The sequence below is a fragment of the Cryptomeria japonica genome, chromosome 7 (genome assembly GCF_030272615.1).
Source record: "Cryptomeria japonica chromosome 7, Sugi_1.0, whole genome shotgun sequence".
Lineage (NCBI taxonomy): Eukaryota > Viridiplantae > Streptophyta > Pinopsida > Cupressales > Cupressaceae > Cryptomeria > Cryptomeria japonica.
In genome coordinates this window covers 558,203,089-558,225,472 of record NC_081411.1, presented here as the reverse complement: position 1 = coordinate 558,225,472, position 22,384 = coordinate 558,203,089, and the positions used below count along the sequence as shown (strand labels likewise).

Genomic DNA, 22,384 nt, shown 5'->3' with positions numbered 1-22,384 from the left:
TCAGAAGTGAGGGAGAATATCATCAAGGAGAGGGATGCAAACTTTGAAAAAGATCAAACTTGCCATCGAACCATGAACCTAAAGATAAGTAGGCCTTGGGTTAGTCTGTTGTTACCTTATGTCGGGGTAGTAAAGCCATGACCATGCCAGTCAGATAGTCGGTTCTTGGTCTATTCCTTTAATAATCGTAAAACCCAGGGTGGGTTCGACCCGGGTCGAACCCAGTCGAACCCGGGGTCGAACCCAGTCGAACCCGGGCGGACCCAGTCGAACCCGCGTGGCTGGGCGGCCCAATAAGTTAAAAAACAAACCAAATTTTATTTTTTTTTCAATTCCGCCTTTAAAAAAGCGAAAATTATAACCTAAAAAACACTTCTAAAACATCTTATTGACACATTTCACCTCATTTGTGTTGCAAACAAATTTTTTATGAGAGCAGGTTGAAGAGAGGTTGAACAAAATTTGGCTTCCAAGATCAAAGAGGAGGAGTTGAAGACTGATTTTAGAAGCTTCAACAAGTGTTGCAGCATCATTTCCATACATTTTCAAGCTTCCATTGGCAGCAAGAGGTAGGTTTTTAAACATTTTTTTCCAACTATTTTTGTTTCACAAATTGTCAAACATGAAACTTGAATTTTTTTTCATTATTTAGTTTTTGTTTTTGAATATGTTTATTTTATTTCTTGCCATAGGAACTAGAATGGCATCTACATCTTCCTCCATTGGCAATGAACAAGTAATTGCAAAACAAAGAAATGATCCAAATTCTCCCTTATGGAAATATGTGGACATTATAAAACAACTTCCGGGAGGTGGGGGATTCCGTTGGAAATGCCATGGATGTGATATTGAACGTAATAGTTCATATTATCGAGTGGTAGGCCATTTGTGTGGAATAAAAGGAAGAGGCATCAAAAAATGCCCTGGCAAAAATGGTAAACCTATACCAGATGAGATAGTGATGAAATATATTAGGGAGCATGAGGCAGCAGAAGAGAGGGAAGCCCGTAGATTGAACCAAACCGCATCAAAGAAAACAAGGGGAATGCAAGGCCCTTCTAATCCCAGTATTGTAGTAGAAGACCACCCCTTCTTTGCCACAAATGAACCTCAAAGTGAACCACCCTTGACACGTAAAAGAACAAAAGGGCCTTTAGAAACCGCATTCCAAAATGAGAGTAGAGACAATGCTGATCAAGATATAGTAAGGTGCATTTATGCAAATGGTTTGTCATTCAATGTTGTTCGCTCCCCATATTGGAAGCAAATGATAAAAAGTGTTAATGAGGCACCAAGAGGGTATAAGGGCCCCGGTTATGAGAAGGTACATGGAACATTATTGGAGAAAGAGGTGAAGAGGGTTGAAGATGCATTGAAACCCATAAGGGATTCGTGGGTTGAGACAGGTGTAACAATTGTTTCAGATGGGTGGAAAGATGCTAAAAACCGTCCCTTGATCAATGTCATAGCGGTGTCCCCTAAAGGGGCAATGTTTTTGAGAGCTGTGGATTGTGAGGGCCAAATAAAAGATGGCGAATTTATTGCAGAAATTCTCATCTCTGCCATTGAGTCTGTGGGACCCCGCAATGTTGTCCAAGTCATAACGGACAATGCAAAAAATTGTAGAGCTGCTGGTTTGTTGGTTGAGCAACGCTATGATCACATCTTTTGGACACCTTGTTCGGTACATTCGCTCAATCTTATGCTACAAAGGATTGGGCAAAAAATAAAATGGATCAGAGATGTGTATGCAGAGGCTGAGGACATCCAGATGTTCATCACAAACCACCACATGTCTCAAGGGATTTTTAGAACCTATTCGAATTTGGAGCTATTGAAGGTAAGTGAAATAGTAATTTAATTTTACATTTTCTGATTTTTTTGAATTTTCAATGTTAATAATATCATTGTGTAAGCTATATTGTGTATTCTTCTTTAAAGTTTGGCTTTATTTTTTAATAATTTGGCATTAATTTGTGTTATAGGTTGCTGAGACCCGTTTTGCATCAAACACAATCGTCTTAAGACGACTTGTGAAAGTTAGAGTGGCACTATGCAATATGGTGATCAGCACCAATTGGACTGTATGGAAGCAAAGTAGCACTGAGAGGGCAGGAAAAATTAGGGATAGAATATTGGATGAGAAATGGTGGGATCTTGTTACATATCTCCTAAGTATCACTGAGCCCATCATGAGCATGATTCGCTATACAGACATGGATAGGCCTTGCATAGGTGAGATTTATGATGGCATTGATTCAATGCTTGAAAAAATAAAGTTCACTATAAATGAAAAAGAGAATGATCCTCAGGAGAAATTCTTCAAAGAACTGGAATTAATTATTGTAGAGAGGTGGAATAAGATGACCACTCCTTTGCACCTTCTTGCCTATGCCTTGACACCTAAGTACTATAGCAATCAGTTTCTTGATAAACCAGGAAGGATTCCACCATGGAGAGATCTAGAAGTATCTGATGGGTATAAGGCAGCATTTCTTAGACTATATCCCGATGATGATTTGCGAGATGTTGTTACAAATGAGTTCATAGAATTCGCAAATGGGAATGGTCTAAGTGTTGATGCACTTCGTCATAGATCCAAGAAAGATGCTCATAGCTGGTGGTACTTCCATGGCACATGCTTCCAACACCTACAACCCCTCGCTATAAAAGTTTTATCACAAGTAAGTTTAATTAATTAAAATTTTTAATTTACAAGTTTTAGTTTATTTATAGTTTACTTTGTCTTCATAGGTTGCTAGTAATTTTATTTTTATTAATGTATAACTTTAATTGTTTACTTTGTCTTCATAGGTTGCTAGTTCATCTGCTTCAGAAAGAAATTGGAGCACATACTCTTTCATCCACTCAGTAAAGCGCAATAGGCTGCTATCAAAAAGAGCGGAGAATTTAGTATATGTGCATTCCAACCTACGTCTTCTTTCACACAAACAACATGACTACACACAAGGGGAAACAAAGATGTGGGATATAGAGCCAGAGCATACTGATTTGGATGCTCCTGGTTCTCAGCTTCTTGCATTGACACTTGATGACTCGGAAATTGAGCCAACTTATAGTGCAAGTGCAAGTGGCATTGGCTCATGTAATGTCAATGTCAATGAGGATGAGGAGGAGGAGGAGGAGGAGGATGAAGAATTAGATGATCCATTTGATGATTAAACTTTTAAGTTTATATTTTTGAAAGTTGAAACAATGATACTTGAATATTTTGTCATTTTGATATTAAACTTGATGTATATGATGCTATTATCAATTATGGTATGATCATGATGCTATGATTACAAGTTTATGTTTGTTTTGTTGTTCATATGATGCTATGTGACATGCATATTTTAATTCATGCTTATAGGCTTTGATATATATATATATAATATATATATATATATATAAATTTACATGTTTTTGTACTAACGAACCCAAACGAACCCAAACCCCTTTTCAAAATTTTGCCGTACCGGCGTACCGGGTTCTTCGAACCCGAACCGGAACCCGAACCCGAACCGGCAACTTAGTTTAATTATATAAATGCAAGTAAATAAATATATTATTATATACATATATGAGAAGCAACATATATATATAATCATTTTGAACAAGAATTGTGAATTAATAAGCTACAGCTGTTATACCCAAGTATTCATAAGTTACATATTAATCAACTTGGGTTAATAAGCTACGGCTGTTATAGCCGAGTATTCATACATATTAATCAACTTGGGGTGGCAATCTCACCTCTATCAATGTAAAACCCCCAAGAAACGTATGTTACTTGGAGGAAATGCTGATGATCATTAAAAGGCATGTATCATGAGGGGCATCTCTCTCTCGGATATCGTATTTTTGTGAACTGATACGTTAATTTCTTGTGAGGTCAAGATTTCTCAGACCAGGAAAATACATTGTATTTTGGATCGAGTAAGGAGGGGAAAGACAAAGACTGAGGCAGCAGAAGCTGCAGAATCCTCTCAGTGTTTATCAAGCCATTACAGGTATGCTAAGTTAACACTATATCTCTATGAAATACAAATGTGAATCTATTAGCATTATTGATTTGAAAGATAGGAATCATTATTCGCAATGTAATAATAATCGATATGATTAGTAGCTATTTAATAGGCTCGTAAATCTGAATTGCATATCTGAAACATAATCATATATGATCTGAGTATGTAGTTGAATCTGATCTTTCTGGTTTATATAAAAAGAAAAGAGATTAGTCTCTGCTTCTGCACTATAATATAATTCATATGTTGAAATGCTACCAGAGCGTAGATTACCAGTGATTAAAATAAGATCATATCATCATTAGTAATAAAATAGAATCATGGGAATACTTCTTGCTTTGGGGCCAAGTATGGCAATCTTATGATCAGACTTCTTAAAGAAAAGATCCTTAAATGGATCGAACAGAGATATTGTGAAAGAAAATCTCTGTCTCTATGATCAAAAGCACCCAAGAAATACATAAAGCTTAAAAGACATTCAACCAATGGAGAATCATATTCCAAAGATGGTCAGGAAGACCTGGATTGGTTGGGGTTAATAATGCTATCCAATTATGAATCTGTCTTAAATAAGTCAGCAATAGAAGAAAAAATTTTAATACTCGATCAAAGTAACAACCTCTCAATATTTCATGCAAATACAATAGTATGCTTTAGTATTCAAATGTGCAGTGAATCGATGAAATTTGTTTGCATATCTGAACATTAATATGGTATATCTTGTAAGAACCCTAAATGAATAGATTTTCATCAACTATTAAGACTTCTAGTTATAATTTAGCATAAGGGTAGTTGGGAGTCCAAGTTCAGCTGAAAGGGATGGCTACCAAATAACTATTATAACCATAACCAGTCATGAAATGAATACCTCTTATGGAACTAATGTTTGTTATTGTCAGTAGACAAAAATGGTTAGTCGCAAAGTAAAGGAAACCATATTAAATGAATTGAACAAGTCGAGTAAGGGTGGTGAATACTGATAGCGCGTTAATCGTGCTTGCAACTTTTAAACCTTGGCCAAGGTGGCACAGTGCTTTGCATGCGGACATTAGTTCATATGAATCAAATACACTCCCTAGTCAAAAGGTGATGCTAGTTAGGAGGCACCTATAGTGTGTGACCGACTAGAGTTGTGTGGGTTCTAAACACCACACTCTTGGGAAAATGGCAATTAGACCTAGCCCCTTGTCTGCCCCCTCATGAAGGTTAGGACTACTTCCTTATGGAAGGTGTGCGGGGGATCGCCAGGTCTATGGAAGTAAAAGCCTTTGATGATGCTTTCCCTCTCCACAGTGGTGACGATACTTGTATGAATAATTCCAAATGGATAGCATATTTGTTCAGTAATCTTTGATCCTTCCTCTTCCTTATGTATAAATGCTTGATTCTTGTTATTATGCATCTTTATTTAGATTATAAAAGATTTACTTTCTTGTAGTATAGTTATAAGTGAGTCTTCAGTTTATGCTGAAGATTAGTTAGATAGTTAACTAACTTTTCAGCTGAAACAGTTAGCTTCTTTCGAAAAAAATAAAAAAATCCTGTAAACTAGAAAGTAATTTGCTTTCATTTTTAATTGTTTTAAGATTAGCATGTTACACTAACTCTTAGGATTAGTGATACAAAGTAGTAGTTTCTAAACGCCTATGCCTTGGCCAAAGTTGCTCTTTGAAATTATTCATTTTTATGCTATTAAATTTCCGAAAGACTTAGAAACTCCTTGATACTAGACTCCACTAACTTTCTCCTTATGCAATACTCTATCATGACCTCACCCATGAAAGGTAAACTCCCACCTGAAAAAGGTGGAGCATGCAAGAGCACCATAGGGCTCCATGGTTAAAGGAAAAGCACTCACTTGATGCCCTTTCTCCCAAGAACTTGCAAGTGATGCTACTTGATGAACATCACTTCTTTTCTTAAATCTATCAGGTATATTGGAATGCAATTTATTTGGTTGAGATTATTTATCTTGAATAAAAATGAATACTATTTTGATGTAATAAATACAAGATATGTGTAACAAATTATAACACAATTTTGAAACCCAAATACAATTTCTTTGTCAACCCAAACTCACATTTCGAAGCTTTGGCATAAAAAGAATGCTACTCCAAAATGTCCAACACCTCATCCAAGCGTTTCAAAATATCTTTGCAAGTTTTACTATTAATCAAGATATCATCAAAGAAGACCAAAACAAACTTCCTCAACTGTAGAATGAATACCTAGTTCATATATGATTGAAAAGTTGTTGGTGCATTGGTTGGACCAAATGGCATCACAAAAACTCATAATGCCCATAATGACACCTAAATGTTGTCTTGTGCACATTCTCATCTCCAAACTTGATTTGGTGGTATGTTGAACCCAAATCAATCTTAAAGAAATACCTTGCCCCATGTAGCTCATCAATTAACTCATCAACCCTTGGAATAGGGTAACGATTCTTAATGGTTCTTTTGTTTAGTGCTCAGTAATCTATACACATCCTCATTGTTCCATCTTTCTTCTTGACCAGCACTACAGATGATGCAAAAAGGATGGAACTAGGTCTTATATGTCCCATATCCAAGAGTTCTTTAATTGCATTTTCCATTTTCTCCTTATACACATTTGGATGACAATAGGGCATGATCATTGCTGGTTTTGCTCCTTCGAGCTCAATTATATGGTGGAAACCTCTATAAGGGGGTAATCCTAGAGGAATAACTTTGAACACCTTGCCATGCTTATTCAAAATAGACAGGAACTGCACATCATTGACTTCCTTCCTTCTTAGAAGAGTGTGTATTGGTGATGAAACATTCAGTTACCCATGCTACTTGACACTTGCGGAAAACGCATTTCATCCTCTTAGCTAAAACTTCCATAGGTCCTTCACTATATTCTTTCCATTGTGTTGTAAAGAGATATCCATAGTTCAATGGCTGCTTTCATATTTATCAATTGCATACAACCACTAGACCCCCCAAACAACTTCCATATCCATGCTGACCAAATAAAATCATCCTTCAATTTGTATTCCCCCATTTTCAACTCCATTTGGGGCACATTCCATGTGCATGAAAGGATTGTTCCACCAGCAACCTTCACATCGAACCCTTCAATTTCTTTTGTATTCAATCCAAGTCTCCTGACCACTTCCTCATCAACATACTTATAAGTAGCTCCACTATCAACACGAATGGTTACCTTCTACCCATTCCAGACTCCTCTAAGGCGAATGGCATTATATTGTGATGCTCCTAAAAGTGTTGTGAGAGTACCTCCCAAAGGTCCTTCTCCTTGATGTAGAGCTCAACATTTTCTGTTTCTTTTTAAGGTTCGGATTCATCACTTTTTGTATCTTCATCAAAGACCACCTCAATTAATGTATTTGCCCTTTTCCCAAACATCAATGTCCTGGCTTCCAAGGCTCTCAACATGAAAAACATAACTTCTTCCTCGGTAGTTCACTTTTAGAGACATCTATTTGCTTGGACTTGGCTATTGGTTTCTTAGGAAACATTGCATTCCTTTGAAAAGGCCTTTTGGGCAGCATAGGACACGTCGTTCTCTTACTGTTGAATTTGTCCCTAGCCACTGAATCTTCTAAATTGTGAGCTCTTGTGATGGCTTCTTTTAGTTTTATAGGATTGAAAGTCTTAAGTAATCCTTTACGAGGCTCAGCTAATCCTTCAATGAAGAGCACTATGAGACTCTTTTCTATCACATCGGGCACCATTACAGCAAGTTTTTGAAACTCTACTACATAATCCTCCACCTTGCCCTCTTGTTTCAGCTGTGCTAGATCCCTGAAATGGATTTTTGGGTACGTCCTATCAAATCTTTTGATCAATCTTTAACTGAAATCTTCTATAGTGGCGGTAGAGTCATGCCCTTTGGTTACCATAACGTGATACCACCATTCATGAGCTACTCCCTCCAAATGCAAAGTGGCAAATTCAATAGCTTTTCTTCAAGCATTGGATTCCAGGAGAAATATGTATCGAGCTTTTCTAGCCACCATAGTTGAAAACTTGGACTTGGCAAGGACTCGACAAGTCCAGAATTTTAAAAAAACTCGTGGAAAAACTCAGCAATAACTCGACAACTTTATCAAACATTTGAAAATACATTTTTTTTAAATATTCTTCAAAAACATACATTTATATAAAACTAATGTCATTAAATTTATTTTTAAATTATATTTAAATAAACATATAGTAATAGAATATTATTAAAAAATTTAAATCATAATATTTATTTTTAATATATTTAGAAAAATAAATTAATAATTATTTAAGTCTAATTATTATACTTTATAGATAATAATATTTTTAATTATAATTTTTTTTAAAAATCCAATTCTTAATTAATTTAATCTTTTATAATCATGTGATGCTATTCTGATTATAATTTTATAATCATACAATGCAGTTGTGATTGGGTATGAACATCGATCAGCATAAAGGAAATATTATTGAATAAATGCAAGGAATCGTCAGAAATAGGAATCATGCCATCGTCGTGCCCTAGAGTCGCACCTAAGAATCAAATGAAAAACCTCGCGCATGTTGTCTTGCCCTAGAGTTGTGCCATCATTGTGCCCTATAGTCGCACCCAAAAACCATATTAAAAACCTCGCACGTACTTTCTCATGGTAGTGACAGAAAGAAACAATAGTGAAACTTGCCATTTAAATTTGTTTTCTGCATTATCCTTATTTCATTTTTAGCACCCATTTTAACGCCAAGTCTCTAGATTTTTTTACGATTTTATAGGGTTTACCTCGCGGCAAGTTTCTAAAAAACTTGTTCCCGAGGTTTTCCACAAGTGACTCGCAGCCAACTAGGGCTCGCAGGTACTCGCGAGTATGCAAAAAATGCGCAAAGTTTTTCAACACTGCTAGCCACAATCTTGCTCATGTATTACTTGTCCCATCAAAATTGTGGATTGTGATTTTCTCCAAATGATGTTGGATATCCTTCCTTTCATCATACCCCTTCCTCCTATGCCCTTCTTTTGTTTTCAATTTGCAATACTCTATGAAAGTCATGTCATTGGACTGTTGTACTCAAAGAATTGTGTTCAGCATGAAGTCAGTCCATTTCATTAGCTTGATCAAGTTGCCCTTCACCCACATCCTCCTAGTATTTACTGATGCTTTTTCACCTTTTGTAGTAGACTTCTCCCCATTAGAGTTGCTATCTTCACCCCTATCATATGCAAGCTTATCAAAAATTCTGACGTTGATTAACACCTCTCAACAATTGGACCATTTCCCTCATTAATTCAGACACATGTTAATATGGAACTCCTCAAACCTCTTAAAGAAGGCTTCTACATCATCATCTTTGTCCCCCATGGAGGATCCTTTCTTTTTCTCCCGCTACTTATACCAGTGTTCCCTTTCACTCATCATCCTTCCCTAGGCTGGCAAGATCAAAGGCTCTAATACCACTTGTATATAAAGAATAAGAAATAGATTTTTATTTCCAATATTTATTTCGGTTATCCCTTTACAATATTAGGACTGAATAATCAATTCTAGACATAACAAGCAGCAATTCTAAACTCAACCACAGAATATATAGAGCAGCAAAAATAACCAATGATATATAGATTAATCAAGACTAGAAATAGAGTTATATATCCTAGAACTTCCACCCTAGTGCACACTATCTATTGGAAATTGGAAGGAAGCATCAACACCCAAATTGACAAGCTTCTTGCTAGAAGGACTAAAAGGGCACAATCCTCATCTAATGCAATTGATTTATCCCTTAGTTCTAGCCACGAGTTTATCCTCCTTGTTCAAGTGGCTTCCTTTATCAAATTTCGGGACTCTCCTCCTTGAGCCCAGGTTTCCTATGTTCTCCCCACAACACTTGAATCATACATCATTATGGTACTAGTTCTATCGCTCCCACTCAAGCTTTGCCTTGCCGCACACAAAGACAAAGTCTGAAAAATCGTTCCCAGTCGCAAGGAATAAGCCTACACTCATTCCTCCTAAAGTGTCACGGCCTTATCTGAACCTAGGATCCTCTTGCTAGCTTCCACCTACTCAATAGTTCAAAGGTAAAATCGAAATTAGATGAATCGTGATGACTAGAATACTCAAACAAACAAATGCAAGGTTAGGGGCTACCTCCCAACCTGCTAATGGCATGAGTTATCATCCAGAACCAATTCATGCGCAAAGGCAAACATATCTGTCCAAGCATGTCAAAACACCAGCCTCGAACCTCCTTAAATAAGAGATGTGCCGATTTACCCAAGTTCGGTTAATATAGTCGGCTTAGAACAAAGAAAAATAAACTTATTTTATTTATTCTACCAAAGCACAAGTCGGCCTAAATGGGTCATTTATTAAGGAAAGTAGCAATAACTCTATTTATTACTAATTTCAATTTATTAAATCGATAAACCAAAAACAAAAGACAATGGTGTTAACCAACAACAATCGGAATTAGGTTGGCCAACTAGCCTCAACAAAGTAGGCTCATCACAATCCTCCCATCCTTAAACTACTTGACCACAAGCAATTTCACATTGGGATGCTCAAAGATCTCCATCCCTTCCCATGTAGTATCTTGTAGTGGTAACCCTTTCCATTCCACCAAGTATTCTAGAATCACCTTGTTCCTTAGCCTCTTCTCCCTCACGTTCAACATTGTCTCAAAATCAAGGCTTAGTTTGCCTTCGTAATGAAGTGGGGTAACTCTATTGAAGAGGTAATCTATTGTCCAAGGGCCTTCTTAAGGCATGAAACACGGAAGGTATTGTAAATTCTGCACTTATGTGGTAATTCCAGCTCGTAAGCTACCTACGCAACCTTTCTTACAACTTGATAAAGCCCATAGAAACGAGGTTTCAACTTTTTTGCTCCACTTCCTTTAATTGAGGACTGATGATAAAGCTACAAGTTTAGAAACACCAAGTCTCCTACCTCAAATGTCCTTTCGGTACGGTGCCTATCAACATACATTTTTTGTTGATTTTGAGCTTGCTAAAAGTTTTCTTTGAGGGGGCTCCATAATGTCCTTGCTTTGCTGAACCAAATCTTTTGCACTAGGCACTCTACTATCTGTAAAAATCAGATCTACAAATGAAGTAGCATCATAACCAGAATGTGCCTTGAAGACATACCAAATGACATATGCTAAGTTGTGTTGTAGCAATAACTCCCAAATGAAACCATTTAATCCATGTTGTTTGCTGACTTGTAACATAGTTCCTCAAAATCCACTTATTCACTATTCTAGTTTGTCGTCCGTCTGTGGATGATAGTTGGTGCTAGGTGTCAATTTTGTACCTGTCAAACGGACAAGTTCTTGCCAAAACATACTAAGAAACCTGTTGTCCCTGTCACTTACAATTGTTTTTGGCAAGCCATGAAGTCAAAAAGTCTCTATAAAACAAGTTCACCACTTGAGGTGCCCTAAATTCTGAAGATATAGCATAAAAATGAGCATACTTTGTGAGTCTATCAACCACCATATATAACAGTCCTTACCTTGCACTTTTGGCAACCCGGTGATAAAATCCATTGATATACTTTCCCACTTTTGGTTTGGAATGGGCAAAGGCTATAATAACCCAACTTGAAACACATGCTCTACCTTACTCTGTTGGCATTCCTTGCACTCTCTCACATGTGCATTACATCCCCTTTCATTCCTTCCCAAGAAAATCGTTCCCTTACTTGCTTATATGTTTTGTAGAACCCTGAATGGCCGACAAGTGGTGTATTATGGCAAGCTTGCAAAATCTTTCCTTTCATCTTGGATTCGAGCATAATATACGCACATCCCTTATAGAGGATTGGCTTGTTTACCACCTTAAACCTGTCATCTTGCATTTTATCTTCCAAAATATCATTAGCAAAAGAATTCTTGACATACTCAGCTGTAATTAATGACCTCCAATCAGAAAATAAATCAGTAATAGAATGCAAATGAGGTTTTCTAGATAGTGCATCAGCCACTACATTTATTTCCCTTTACATATTCAATATCAAAATCATAAGCCTGAATTTTGCTTACCCATTTTTGCTGCTTATCATTCAATTCTCTTTGTCTAAGGAAGTACTTCAAGCTGTTATGACCAGTTTTATCCAAAAACTTACCACAAACCAAGTATTGCCTAAATTTGGTTAAAGCTCGCATGATGGCCAGCATCTCCTTATCACAAATAGAGAACTTACGCTCAGCCTCCTTAAGCTTTCTACTCCTATATGCTATATGGTGTTTATTTTGCATCAAAAGAGCCCCTATCCCTTCACTTGAGACATCACATTCCAAAACGAAAGGAAGTGAAAAATCTAGAATTGCCAAAATGGGGCATGAACTCATTTCCTCCTTGAGCTTATCAAAAGCTTGTTGCACTGTTGGAGCCCATATGAATGCTCCTTTCTTTGATAGATTTGTTAAGGGGGCAGCAAGTTGTGAGAGACCCCTTACAAATCTTCTATAGTAGCTGCACAGCCCAACAAATCCCCTTAGCTGAGTTAGGTTGTTGGGTCTAGGCCAATCTTGGTAGCTTTGATCTTCTCTTCATCCACATTAACTCCTTGTGCACAAATTTTGAACCCCAAATACAAAATTTGCGTTAACCCAACTCACATTTGGAAGCTTTGGCATAGAAAGAATGCTGCTCCAAAGTACCCAACACCTAATCCAAGGGTTTCAAATGATATTCCCAAGTTTTACTATTAATCAAGATATCATAAAAGAAACCGACCAAAAAAAAAGATATCATAAATGAAGACCAAAACAAACTTCCTCAATTGTAGAATGAATACATGGTTCATACATGATTGAAAAGTTGTTGGTGCATTGGTTAGACCAAATGGCATCACCAAAAACTCATAATGCCCATAATGACACCTGAATGATGTCTTGTGCACATCCTCGTCTCTAACCTTGATTTGGTGGTATCCTGAACGCAAATCAATCTTGGAGAAATACCTTGCCCCATGTAGCTCATCAAATAACTCATCAATCCTTGAAATAGGGTAGCGATTCTTCATGGTTCTTTTGTTTAGTGCTCAATAATCGATACACATCCTCATAGTTCCATCTTTCTTCTTGACCAGCACTACGGATAAAGCAAAAGGGCTGGAGCTAGGCCTTATATGTCCCATATCCAAGAGTTCTTTAATTGCTTTTTCGATTTCCTCCTTATACACCTTTTTATAATGATAGGGTGTGATCATTACAGGTTTTGCTCCTTCGAGCTCAATTATATGTTGAAAACCTCTATCAGGGGGTAAACCTGGGGGAATATCTTTGAGCACCTTACCAAACTTACTCAAAATAGACTAGATCTGCATATTGTTGACTCCTTCCTCCCTAGAAGAGTGTGTATTGGTGATGAAACATTCAGCTGCCCATGCTACTTGACCCTTGTGAAAAACTTGTTCCACCCTCTAAGCTGAAACTTCCATAGGTCCTTTACCAGATGACTCATGAAGGACTATCTTCTTTTCATTGTGTTGGAAAAAGATCTCCATAGTTCAATGGCTGGTTTCATATTTATCAATTGCATAAAGCGACTGGACCCCCAAAACAACTTCCATATCCATACTAATCACATAAAAATCATCCTTCAATTTGTATTCCCCCATTGTCAACTCCATTTGGGGCACCTTCCTTGTGCATGAAAGGATTGTTCACTAGCAACCTTCACATCAAACCCTTCAATTTCTTTTGTATTCAATCCAAGCCTCCTCACCACTTCCTTATCAACATAGATATAAGTGGCTCCACTATCAACAAGAATGGTTACCTTCTACCCTTCAAGAGTCCTCTAAGGCAGAAGACATTATATCGTGGTCCTCCTAAAAGTGTTGTGAGAGTACCTCCCAAAGGTCCTCCTTGATGTAGGGCTCAACATTTTCTGTTTCTTTTTCAGGTTCAGCTTCGTCACTTTCTTTATCTTCACCGGAAACCACCTCAATATAATGTATTTGCCCTTTTCCAAAACATTGGTGTCCTGGCTGCCAAGGCACTCGACATGAAAAGCACAGCTTCCTCCTCTGTAGTTCATTTTTAGAGACATCTACTTGCTTGGACTTGGCTGCTGATGTCTTAACAAACATTGTATTTCTTTGAAAAGTCCTTTTGGGCAGCATAGGACATGCTGTTCTCTTGTTGCTGAAGCTGTCCATAGCCACTAAATCTTCTAAATTGAGAGCTCTTGTGATGGCTTCTTGTAGTGTTATAGGATTGAAGCCTTAAGTAACCCTTTAAGAGGCTTAGCTAATCCTTCAATGAAGAGCACTGTGAGTCTCTTTTCTATCACATCAAGCACCATTACAGCAAATTTTGAAACTCTACTACATAATCCTCCACCTTTCCCTCTTGTTTCAGCTGTGCTAGATCCCTGAAATGAGTTTTTGGGTCTGTCCTATCAAATCTTTCAATCAATCTTTGATTAAAATATTCTATAGTGGTGATAGAGTCATGCCCTTGGATTACCATATTGTGATACCACCATTCATGAGCTACTCCCTCCAAATTCAAAGTGGTAAATTTACTAGCTTCTTCTTCGAACATTGGATTCAAGGAGAACCATAGATCAAGTTTTTGTAGCCACGATCTTGCTAATGTACTACTTGTCCCATCAAAATTGGGGATTGTGATTTACCCAAATGATGCTAGATATCCTTCCTTTCATCATACCCCTTCTTGCTATATGCCCTCCTTTTGTTTTCAATCCACAATATTCAGTGAAAGTCATGTCTTTACAAACTGCTGCACTCAAACCATTGTATTCAGCATGAAGTCGGTCCATTTCATTAGCTTGATCAGGTCGTCCTTCACCCAAATCCTACTTTAACATGAACTTGGCCTTGAATGAGCTGGCATTTACTGATGTTTTTCACCTTTTGCAGTAGATGAAATATACCTGATGGGGACTGATTATTGATAAATATGTAAACTGGAAATTCTTGTCTGACGCTGAGTGTTGGCCATGTGTATGACCAGTTTGTATTGAATTCAATTGTTTGTTTGTGACTTCCTTTTAATGTAAAAAAAAGCCTTGTGTTTCAGAAATTAACCATCAAACTTATTGGCAACAGTGCAGACATTGTTCACATTCAAATTTTAATCATTGCATTAACTCAATATTCAATCTCTGTATTATTGGTACAGACATTTCAAGCATAACATGTATTAAGACTTTCCTGTGTGCGCCTGTTAGTTCACCAATCTGAGGAGTGCTGAACTTGCGATTGTTTTCCCCTGATCCTTCATCAACTCCGCACGATTTGCAATGGTGGCTCTGTCAATTCATCGATGATGCTTATGCGATGACCACGTATTCCATTATTGGACCCTCAGCCCGAACACTCCAGTTGTGAAATTTATCACCACCCAGCAAATGTGAAATGCCTGGGACGTGAGATTCTTCTCTCGACTTTCTTCCCGTCACAGCAATTAGGCATTGCCCAGAGCGAAGGACTTCCGTCAGAATGTACAACCCGAAAACCAACTCCTTTTCGTGGTTTGATCGTATCTGTTCTCGGCACTGAAAATTCCCGTCGCGCCTTCACTTGTTCAAGGTAAACGAACTGACTTGCAATGTTCCCGGTGTATTCTATTGGTGTTAGGCCTGCGTGTGGAGTTTTGCACGTGATTTCCCCCAATAGCCGAAGCTTCCCTCACGATGGCTCTGTAATGTTGAACCGCGATTCCAATAGGCCAGAAAAATGCTCGCGAAAGGAACTCAATTTACCCCTCTCTCCGTTGATTTCCCGTGGAACATCAACCTTCACTGAATACTTTCCATAACTCAAATCTGCCTTCTCTCTATTTGCCAGGCTTATTAATAATATACAAACAGTTAAAAAGTCCCATAAGGAACCACTCCGTAGATTAAAGCATTTAACATTAATCTTTATTGAAAAAGAACTATTATATTATATCATGCCAAAAATGATATAATATTTAGGAAGTTCACTTTATTAAAATCAAACTAGGCTTAATCTGACGGTGACTTTGACGGGGACATTACAGTAGAATTCTCCCCATTAGATTTGCTATCTTCACCCTTGTCATATGTAGGCTTATCAAAAATCTGACACTGATTAAGATCACTCAGCAATTGGACCATTTCCCTCATTGTTTTGGACATGTTAATATGGAACTCCTCAGACCTCTTAAAGAAAACTTCTACATCATCCTCTTTGTCCCCCATGGAGGATCCTTTCTTTTTCTCTCATTGCTTATATCAGTGTTCCCTTTCACTCATCAACCTTCCCTAGTCTAGCAGGATCAGAGGCTCTGTTACCACTAAAAGATACCCACTTGTATATAAAGAATAAGAAACAGATTTTTATTTCCAATATTTGTTTCAGTTATCCTTTTACAGTATTAGGACTGAATAATCAATTCCAGACATAACAACAAGCAATTCTAAACTCGTCCACAGAATATATAGAGCGCCAAAAATAACAAGTGATGTATAGATTAATCAAGACTGGAAACAAAGTTACATATCCTGGAACTTCGACCCCAGTGCACACTGTCTATTGGAAATAGGAAGCATCAACATACAGATTGACAGGCTTCTTGCCAGAAGGACTGAAAGGGCACAATCCTCATCTAATGCAATTGATTTATCCCCTAGTTCTAGCCACAGGTTTATCCTCCTTGTTCGAATGGCTTCCTTTATCAAATTCTGGGGCTCCTCCTTGAGCTCGGGTTTCCTATGTTCTCCCTGCAACGCTTTAATTATACATCATTATGGTACTAGTTCTATTGCTCCCACTCAAGCTTTTCCTTGTCACAGACAAAGGCAAAGTCAAGGAAATTGCTCCCAGTTGCAAGGAACAGGCCTGCGATTTTTCCTCCTGAAGTGTCACGGCCTTATCTCAACCTGGGACCCTCTCGCCAACTTCTACCTGCTCAATAGTTCAAAGGTAGAATTGAAAGTAGATGAATCATGATGACTGGAATACTTGGACAGACAAATGCAACGCTAGGGGCTATGTCCCAGCTTGCTAATGGCCTGGGTTATCATCCAGAACCATTTCATGTGCAAAGGCAAACATATGATTGTTCAAGCATGTCAAAACATCTACCTCTAACCTTAAATAGGAGATGTGCCGATCTACCAAAGGTCGGATAATAGAGTTGGCTTAGAACAAAGAAAAATAAATTTATTCTACCAAGCACAAGTCAGCCTAAATGGGTCATTTATTAAGGAAATTAGCAATGATTCTATTTATTAATAATTTCAATTTATTAAATTAATAAACCAAAAACAAAAGCCAATGGTGCTAACCAACGCCAATTGGAATTAGGCTGGCTGACCAGTCTCAACAAATCAGGCTCATCACAGAATGCGGAAGCACCATAGGGCTCTATGCTTGCTGGAAAAGTACTCACATGATGCCCTTTCTCCCAAGAACTTGCAGGTGATGCTACTTGATGAACTTCGCTTCTTTTCTTCAATCTGTCAGGTATATTGGAATGCAATTTGTTTGGTTGTGATTACTTTATCTTGATAAAAATGCATACTCTTCTGATGTAATAAATGTGGGATATGTGTAACAAATTATAACACAATATGGTTTATCAGGTAATGGAAACAAAACTGGATGCATTAATGATTCTGTTAAATTGTTGGAATCTTTTTAGAGTATTGTAGTCAGATTTATGACTGATTTTATATCAGTAATATTATGTTTTATGTATCATTAAAACATAAGTTTATAGCTGTAAGAAATGTAAACCAGCAATTTACAAGTTTGGTTATCAGATGAGATAGTTGCTTCAGATTGTTAAATTCTCAGATTCGTGTATTATATGTGGATTTAGATTTCTTTAGTTGCTTTGTACTTGAGAACGAAAAGTAATATATGTGAAGATTGCATAAATAGTTATCTGAAAATCTGAGTTTAGTCTAAGTTGACTTCCACTGATGTCATTGGCTGATTTTTAATGTATGATTCTATGTTAAAAGCAATAAGAGATATATGTTGTGTACCTAGTCAATCCATATATCCTAGGGCACCTAACAAACATGTCAGGCATAGGGAACAGAAAATAAAACAAAAATCAAAGAAACTATAGCATTTTGAGTAGAATCTCAAATTGGGCCATGACATAAGTTTCTAAGAAAATGGGTGTGCTGGTGATAACAATATGATCCAAAAGGTTGGAATCTTACTGATTAACTTTTGTGCATAAATTCACCCTGTGCATCTTACTTGATTTGTCACCAATTTTGACTGTTGTTTGCCAACTGCCATTAGAGTTCTTGAAATTTCTTATGTATCTCTCTAACCAAATATACAAGAATGCTAAACCAAGTATAATTTTATGCAGAATCCTCTAGACCAGTAATTTTGTCTTTGACTTTATCGACTTTTAGTCACCCTTCTAGTATGGTTTGTTTTGGTTGGAAGAGAATTAAATTTTCTTGCTAGTGTTCTCCATGTTTGTTGTGTATTGGGACACTGAAAAAATGATGAACTGTTTTCGCATCCCATCTACAATTTGCACAAATAGAAGGGTCAGTCCATCCTCCCTTTAATAGCCAATCCATGGTTAACAACTTTCAATCTATTAGCCAACAAATGCTTTACTTTAAGCCATCCTATCATAGATTATAGGGCAGTCCATTTTGAAGATTTTCATACTGTACAATTTGTTTGAAGAATAATTTTCCATAAAATTTTAGTCCATATCATAATGTTGAAACCTGTCCATTATGTCTAGTGGGTCTAGTCTAGAGCATAGATAAGACCTCGTTCATGAAAATCATGCCTTAGATTTTCCAATACCTCCATACAATGTTGAGTAGACATGCCAAATGCTTTGCCATAATCTGGCTGATTTTCCATTCCTTAGTGTCCATTTCTAATATGCCTGCCTATTATTGCAAGTCCTGTTTTCCAAGGTTGTGTTCATTCAATTGCCGATTTTGTTGCTGATATAACTCTGTTTGTAAATCTGATTACTTAAAACTCAGATAGAAGATAGATGAACCCACATTCTAACATGTTCAACTATTGAAAATGGCTGCCAACATTGAAAAGATACCAACTCTGGCTCTCTTATTTGGATTTTTCTATAAAAGATGTTTAGCATGTGGTAACTAAATGCCTTATAATTGAGGAATAAACACTCAAATAGATACTTTCCAACCAATGAAAGTTATTAAAGTGAAGCTTACACCAAAAACAAAATGATCTTTATGTTGCCTCATATATTCAAACTGTATATGAGAGTGCAGCTAACTTTACAGTGAGAATGATAAGAAGAAAAATATACCTGACAAAAGCCATAAAACCACCAGGAAACAAAGCTGGTCTCTGCAAGAAAAGCACATGTTTACATAAGCATCAAAGGCATTCTAGTTTTTGACACATTTTTTAAGTCTAATAATGAAAATTTTAGAAATACGCATACTGTTATCAAGTTAAAAGCAATGGCACAAGCATACTGCAGTATAAGTAAAACCATAAGTCATTAGAGAGTATATGGCCTTTTACTAGGCAATTCAAATGTGTGCATCTGCCGGTACCATCAAAAGATAGCATTAAAGTAATCTGTATTATAGAAGCTTTGATGTTCTCTTTTGCAAAATAAATCTGTTGTAACAATCTTCTCAAATATGTTTGCCAAAAACTGCTTCACGAGAAGACATGTTATAGCTTATAAGCATAATTATTTTCTTTGAACTTCTAGAGGAGCTAAATAAGGAGAAGAAACTACAAAATGCATGAAACCAACTCTATAAGGGAAATTCTTACCAGTATGTACTTTTTGATATCACTATACTTCTTTTCCTGAAGATGATTATTGTAACTTACACTTAGATTTGGATGTTTTAAGAATTGGCTACACAGCATTCTCTCTCAATATTACTGCTGTAACAAAATTTGTTAATTGAACAATTCTCAAGATGAGGCTACAATTCATGAAAGTATCGAGCATTAAGTTTATATTTCAAGAGTGGATACATCCACCATACCCTTCTCGCAAAAGTCAAATTTCGTGGTTACAAGATCAGACAATTAACAAGGACATTTATTGTCAATTGATGTTCTCTTGAGTCCCGTTGACATACTGTGGTCATCCATGGACATTAATATAATTTCTTTCTTCCACTCTTTCTTCTTCTCAGCAGGTAGGGGTAATCGGTTCTACCACCCACCACTATAATCCCCACCCTACCCCGCTAGGATGGGTAGGAACTATAGGGTTCCCCAATGTGGATGGGATTTCAAAAGATTGCTTTCCCATTGGTCGGTGGATCATGTTTGCAATTTGCAAAAAAATTATTGTATATTATAGTATTTGTGATGACTTCATCTTAAACCATGACTATCTGCAATCTACAGGTCACAAATCTTAGATTCCCACTTAGTTTGAAGAAAATGTGTTCACACCAATTGCTAGTCAAAATAGACATCATATAACTAAAAAGGACAAGGATTGCAAATTGTGCTTGCTTCAAGATGTCAACCCAAAGAACCACATTACTTTGAAATGCTTTGTGTCCTCTCAGATAGAAGAACACAGTTGAACATAAGGCTTTTAATGGTATTCACATACTGCCCACAGTTGAGGAACGCAACAGAGAGATATATGTGGAGTGTAGAAACTCATCCAATCCCTCACATGACAGCAGTGCTTTCTGCCTGTCTCTAATTAGTCCCAAATTCTCAGATCTCTCCCTGATTTTGGTTAAGGCGGCACTGGCTTTTAAGGGTGATCAAAATTTTCAGCAGAGCAAACATAATATTGGAAATGAACCATTTGTGGATGCCAAAAGATCTCATTTTAATAAATCATGTGATGAGCAACATGTTTATTTAGAAACCCTTCTTTTGGAGAATTTGATGGTGGATTGCTCCGTAGAGTTCAACCTTTCAAAAGACAGTTTAGATTAGTCTTCTAAGGATCTGGACTGTAGATCTCTCATTTTTGGATTTTTGAGAAAATAACACTCCACAGAACAGCTCATGGATTGGGATAAATCCACTTGGTGCAATCTTGATCATCCTTCTCTCTCACTGTTGTCTAAATGCTTCTTCCAAATCAGTTTTCAGTCAGAGGACCAAAATTTTGTTTAGTCTAATGGACCCTGGTTCTTTGGCACATTTGGGATCTTCATGCGCCCTTGGAAACCTTTTTTTCAATCCAACAGCTGAACCATTAACAAAGGTTCCTTTGTGGATTTGCCTCTACATACTTCCTATAGTGCTAAATTCTCTGAATTTAATCAAGTTGATATTCGAACAGATTGGTGAATTCATGAGATTCAACCCTCAGCATGATGGTAGTCAGAGCAGTTTCATCAGGGTTTGTGTATACATTGATTTGTCCAAACTATCGCACCATTCTATTCACATTATTTCAAAATAGAGGCTCTTGGACTCAAATTCTGAATTATGGGAGTCTTCCGATCAAAAGTTTCCATTGCAATAAAATCAGACAGAAGATTGTTGAACACAAGTCATCCAAGCTTCCTGGTCCATTTCAGTTCAGTAGCAGGGGAGAGTTTGTAAGGATGGAAATCAGTACAGGGGTTCAGGTCAGCACATAGTAGACCAGGCAGAGATTTTAATTAATCCTCATTCTGAATCTCCAAAGGTGTTTTGCTTTTCTTAGATGAGGGGAACTTGGATACTCAGGAAATTAGGGAAGATAAGTGAAGAATAAATTGAATGAATGATTCAATAATCGGATGATTATATTAAACGATATACACACGTATATATAGAGGTTACAAGACAATGTTCTATAATTAGAACATAACGTTAAAGTAAAAGACTAAAGAGCTAAACGCTAAATTAAGCGTGAAAGCTAAATAAAGCTTAAAAGCTAATTACATAATAAAAAGCTAACTTAACAAGCTAAATAAGTCGACAACTTAAAATAGAAGATGACCACTAAAAATAGAAGATGACCATTATAGAAGATATTAATATTATTTTAACACCCTCCCTAATGGTCATCGTACTCAATACCCTACAGAAAACATTGCAGGTGTTATGATCACAGATGCAAAGAACACTCTGCTGCTACGGAGACCCTCCCAGGATCTATGGAATGTAAATGACCAAGAGTACCAAAAGCCATCCAAGCGAATGTAGCCTTCACACGCGAATTAGATATCTGACACACACAAATTACTGAAGCCTGAAACAATGATTTTGAGGAAAAAATCAGCAAACCCTTTTGTAGAAGAGTACCAACTCCAAAACTGACAGCAAGATACCACGGTTGCAGATGTTCGCCTTGGCAAGTGCGACCCAAACTGACTGCAACAAAGCTCGATTTTTTAGGAGAAAAATCAATCAAAACCAGAGAACTTCGCGAATCACAAATCCCACGGGAACTTCA

The 22,384-nt window shown here is 37.0% G+C and overlaps 2 protein-coding genes across 5 annotated transcripts in view; one reads left to right on the top strand and one right to left on the bottom strand.

The window, feature by feature from the left end:
• LOC131031102 (protein FATTY ACID EXPORT 3, chloroplastic) overlaps window positions 1-22,384 on the bottom strand; it is an 88,139-nt gene that overhangs the window by 24,787 nt on the left and 40,968 nt on the right. For all 4 annotated transcript variants that reach the window (XR_009102972.2, XR_009102973.2, XM_057962133.2 and 1 more), the window contains exon 6: window positions 19,304-19,344. Coding sequence is in view for 2 of the 4 variants with exons in the window: in XM_057962133.2 (XP_057818116.1) it covers window positions 19,304-19,344 (41 nt within the window). In the remaining 2 variants the exon portion in view is untranslated. The remainder of the gene's footprint in view (window positions 1-19,303; window positions 19,345-22,384) is intronic.
• Window positions 1,690-3,285, top strand: LOC131857192 (uncharacterized). The gene is made up of 2 exons (XM_059209403.1): window positions 1,690-2,684; window positions 2,815-3,285. The coding sequence occupies exons 1-2, from the start codon at window positions 2,061-2,063 to the stop codon at window positions 3,181-3,183; spliced, it is 993 nt and encodes a 330-aa protein (XP_059065386.1). The 5' UTR covers window positions 1,690-2,060; the 3' UTR covers window positions 3,184-3,285.

What these genes read in the sequence shown, in the direction of transcription:
- LOC131857192 (XM_059209403.1), top strand. Translation starts at nt 2,061, where the DNA reads ATGGTGATCAGCACCAATTGGACTGTATGGAAGCAAAGTAGCACTGAG. An exon ending in CTATAAAAGTTTTATCACAA is followed by an intron (nt 2,685 to 2,814) that starts GTAAGTTTAATT and finishes TTGTCTTCATAG; the next exon opens with GTTGCTAGTTCATCTGCTTC.